This window comes from Myodes glareolus, chromosome 1, assembly GCF_982192425.1.
Source record: "Myodes glareolus chromosome 1, mMyoGla1.1, whole genome shotgun sequence".
In the NCBI taxonomy this organism is placed as follows: Eukaryota; Metazoa; Chordata; class Mammalia; order Rodentia; family Cricetidae; genus Myodes; species Myodes glareolus.
In genome coordinates, this window is record NC_142026.1 from 70747067 (window position 1) to 70751839 (window position 4773).

General features: G+C 46.0%; 1 protein-coding gene across 1 annotated transcript; it reads left to right on the top strand.

The window, feature by feature from the left end:
• The first annotated feature begins 1829 nt into the window (after positions 1 to 1829).
• Positions 1830 to 4520, top strand: LOC125395510 (uncharacterized). Its single transcript, XM_048426937.3, has 3 exons — positions 1830 to 1952; positions 2440 to 2526; positions 3398 to 4520. Exons 1-3 carry the CDS (start codon positions 1847 to 1849, stop codon positions 4363 to 4365), a joined length of 1161 nt encoding a protein of 386 aa, XP_048282894.3. The 5' UTR covers positions 1830 to 1846; the 3' UTR covers positions 4366 to 4520.
• Positions 4521 to 4773: the final 253 nt, after the last annotated feature.

Sequence of the window (4773 nt, forward strand, 5' to 3'; positions counted from 1 at the left end):
CTAGACGCCACAGACTAGCAAATAAAAAGTCTAGTGCCAAGCATGGTCACTACTTTTGAAGTTGTTGGCCAATGAGGTACCATAGGCCACCAAACGTTACAAGATATTGTCAGTGCTCTTGGCTGCCTGCCAGAACTTGACAGTAAGACCCTAGTGCTGAAAACACATCACACTTGAGTCATAAGCCATGGAATCACACTTGCCCAGAAGCTTCATCCCTACAGGATACATTTGATAGTGCAGGAAGGTGCCATGCATGCCACCAGAGGAGAAATGTAAGCGCCAACCTTAACCAGCTGTGAACCCTAGAACTGTCCTAACAGCCTGGCGGTGCCCACCTTTTTTTGCTAGAAGTCTCACCTACAGTGTTACACATCCAGGAAGGGACTTCACGGAGTCCTTGACATGTAGGACAGAGTGCAGAACAACAGTACTGCTGTCGGACTAGAGAGATGCCTCCATGATTAAGAGCACTGGCTGCTCTTTCAGGGTTCTGCGTTCAATTCCCAGCAACCACATGATGGCTCACTAACATCTGTGAGGAGATCGGGCACCCTCTTCTGGCTTGCAGGCGTACATGCAGGCAGAACACTGTATACATAATAAATAATACATCTAAAAAAGGCAGTACTGCTGTCAAGGAACGGGTGTCATTCTCATTCCCGTATTCCAGAAGACAGCACCGAGGAGTTGATCCAAGGGCACACAGATAATAGGAGACCTCATTGAGGTCTGAAACTCAACTTAGATAAACCTGACTGAGGTATGAGGGGGGCTTGGATGGTCCTTCAGGATGCCAACATAGTTGCATTTTACTCAAACCTTCTTTACTCGCAGGCTCCAGTAAATACAAAGACATCGACTAACTACGAAGAGGTAAGCAGACGGTGCCACAGGGACTCACACTCTTCAGTTCCCTGAGAAGTGATGTCTGGGATGATAGTGCAACTCTTCACTTGCTATTCGCCTATCCTATGTCTGAATTCCATGGAAGATGATGATAGAATATAAGATTTCAGCGCTGGAGAGACAGTTCAGTGGTTGAGAGCACTGACTGTTCTTCCAGAGAACCTGGGTTCAATTCTTAGCACCCACGTGGTGGCTCACAACTGTCCGTTGTAAAGCGTGATATCTTCACACGGACATACATGCAAGTAAAACACCAATGCACATAAAATAAAAGCAAATAAATAAAAAATAAGGTCTCTGAGACCAGAGCAGGAATTATAGGATAGGTTGCTTTTATAGAACCCACTCCGCCTAAGAGTCAGAGGTATTCAAGTTCTAGTGGTGGATTTTAGGAAATGCCTGGAAGTGAGATGGACTAGGAATGCTCAGAAGCCCTCGGGTGTGCTGGAGATCTGCTGGATGTGGTGGAAAGCAGCAGCTGGGAGTGGTACTATGATGAGAAGCTGTGGGTTTGAACACTAAAATGGGAAACGGAGGGACATTATGAAGAATGATGTGCAGAAGAACAGGAAGAATGAATACATGGACTCCAAGCTCCCATGCTAGGGCTATAGCGGAGAGCGGCGCTCAGATCTGCACAAATCTGGTTAGCATAATGTAGAGGAACCCCGTAAATTTTTAGAAAGGTAAAACTTCCCACGACAGATGTCAAGACTGGGTGAATTTCATTTGTCTATCTGCCTCTCGTGGCTGGTGCTGAATACAGTGGTCACTGAAACCTTGCGTAGAGACTGTCAATGGATCAGAGCCTGGGGCCCTCTGGAGAAGGAAGCTAAGTGGGAGGGGCTGTCTTTGGGATGTCAAAAGTCCAGGAGGAGACTTTTTTGTCTTAATTTAATGATCTCTGTTGTGGCAGGGTTCTGTGACCTTTAAGGACATGGCTATCTACTTCTCGAAGGAGGAATGGACACTGCTTGATGACTCTCAGAGGCGTCTGTACCACCACGTGATGATGGAGGTCTTTGTTCTCATGTCCTCACTGGGTAAGCTCCCCTCCCACTATTCTGTAAGAGCATCCTGTCTGGCTTGGCTTCTTTTCTAGAGAGAGATGTCTCCTTCCCAAACTGGTCCATGGACCATTGACTCTTTCCCCACTGTCCTGGAGTAGGAAATGCAGGTGGAAGACCTGGGCTTGGTACACTTCCATCTTCTTTCTCTTAAGTACAGCAAAGGGACATGGGAAAAAGCCTGGGGTGAGGGATCTTATGGTAGCTTCATAGAGTTCACACTGGTGGCCTCTCCATGACACTGTAAATACACGGCATTCCTATGACCCAAGTACTACTGTTCTCTGGGTGACTTGGGTCTGCCTGTGACAGGAATTGTGGCACCGATATACACACTATTTGGTGGATTATTTTGCAAGATCTCTCCAAGGGTCTTTGTCATTAGATTTCTTCCCTATGGATTGCCATGAGTTACATCACTCTGACTTGGTATGTCATTCACCTGTCCTGCTCTTTACTTTAGGACTCCTACCTTCTGGAACCCGTGAAATCACTCGGCTGGAGTCTTCAGGAGATTTTTTCATCCCTGCACTGAGATTCCTGACTCCAAGTATGTGGACAGTTGCCTCACTGCTATTATTTCAGAGCCAGGGCTCTCTCTCTCACCTATGAGTCTTGTGTGTGTTTGCCTGCTCACCTGTGGCACTATATAACACTGGTTTTTCTTGATCGTGTTGTTAGTGTGCACAAGTCCCCTGAACAGTCCGTGAATACAGCTTCTTTAGGTGTTGTATTTAGTAGGCATAGGCATAGCCTTCTGCATTGGGTTAAGTATCTCTGTCTTAAGAGTTTTTATTACTGTGATAAAACCATGACCGAAAGCAACTTGGGGAAGAAAGGGTTTATTTCATCGTACATTTTCCAGTAAAAGTCCGAGACTAAGAATAATTCAAGGCAGGAACTCAAGGCAAAAACTGAAGCAGAGACCATGGAGGAACACTGCTTACTGGCTTGCTCCTCAAGCTTACTCAGCCAGGATTAGCTGGCCAGGGATGGCACCACCCCTATGAGCTAGGCTCACCTACATCAATTTTAATTTTTAAAAAATGACCTTTGATTATTTTATGGAGGCACTTTGACAATTGAGGTTCCCTATTCTCAGATGACCCTAGCTTGTGCCAAGCAGGAAAAAAAAAAAAACCCAACCAGGACAGTCTCCAACAATTGAGGCTCTGCAGAAAGCCATTTTCTGAGGAAGGAATTCGGGTCCCCACTACCGTTTCTTGTGCTGCATGCCGTTCCCGAGTTGTTGCTCACATGGTTTCCTAGGAGAGGGACCTTCTGGTCTCATCACTGTAGTAGGCCCTTCCCATCTCAAAATTTCTGTGGGAAATCTCAGGTGCTGATCACTTGTGTATGTTGCTATTTCAAAGACTATATATCCCTTATCATTGTTTCTTTATGTTTGGATTGCTGCAAAGGAGTCGAGGTTGAAAAGATACCTTGTGAGCAGAACATTCCCATGGAAGGAGGGCTTAATGTGACCACGCCCCAACAGCAAGAGCAGAGCCTTGCGGAGGGATCCTTGTGCCGAGCAGAAAGCAGGAGTCAAGTTGGGAAGAGCAAGAAAGGTGACCTTTCAGAGAAGAGTTTACAAAGCACAGACGACATGAGGGACCTCCAGACTCCCTCTGGGCCTCTTGGGCATCATGTAACTCACAGTAGTGAGGAGCCACCCAGGAGCACTGAGAGAAGGAAGGCCATTCGCAGTAAGAAGAGGAACTTCAAATGCTGTGACTGTGGCAAATCCTTCAGTTGTAAGTCTCTGTTTATTCGACACCAGAGGATACACACCGGAGAAAAGCCTTTTAAGTGTGGGGAATGTGAGAAATCCTTCATCCAAAAGGCTGACCTGAATCAACATGTCAAAGTTCACACTGGAGAGAAGCCTTTCAGATGCAGTGAATGTGGGAAAGATTTCAAACATAACCGCTCCCTTGTTGGACATCAAAGACTTCACACTGGAGAAAGACCTTATAAATGCAGCCAGTGTGGGGAATCATACATGAACAAATCCAGCCTCATCCGGCATAATCGAGTTCATACTGGAGAAAAGCCTTACAAGTGCAGCGAGTGTGGGAAATTGTTTAAGGAGAGATCCAGCCTTGTTTACCATGCACGTGTGCACACTGGAGAAAGGCCTTTTGAGTGCAGCGAATGTCGGAAGTGTTTTAAAAAGAACTCACACCTCGTCAAACACCGAAAAGTTCACAGTAGAGGGAAACTTTTTAAGTGTAACGTGTGTGGGAGATCCTTTACTGTGAGGTGCAGCCTCATTAAACACCAGAGATTCCACACTGCAACAAAGCATCATGAGTGCAAGGAATGTGGTAAAGTGTTCTGCTACAGGACTGGACTTTCTAGACACCGGAAGACTCACGCTGAATAGAAGCATTGAATACAGGGATCATGGGAAATCATTTTCATTGTCTACTGTCCGTGCACAAGAGAATGTTCACTGGACACAAGTCAAGAATGCTTCAAATGTGAGGAACCCTCACCCACACCTCCATCCAATTGAATTGGAGAGGTCACAGAGCTGGGATGCATCCTGAACCCACTGACTCTAGGAAAGCTTTGAGCAGATGTCTGCTCTTATTAGTGATAGCCACACAACCCAGTTAGGTCTGTGAATGCAAACAAAAGTCTCCAGCCGTTGGCCAACCTTGTTTAGCCTTAGGAGTGAGCCAGAGTCTGAAGAGAAGTCCTGAGAGTGGCCTTCGTGAGGGAGCCATTCAATGAATGTTACTCAACAATAAGAACATTGGGACAATATGAAAATTATTGCCATCTTTCT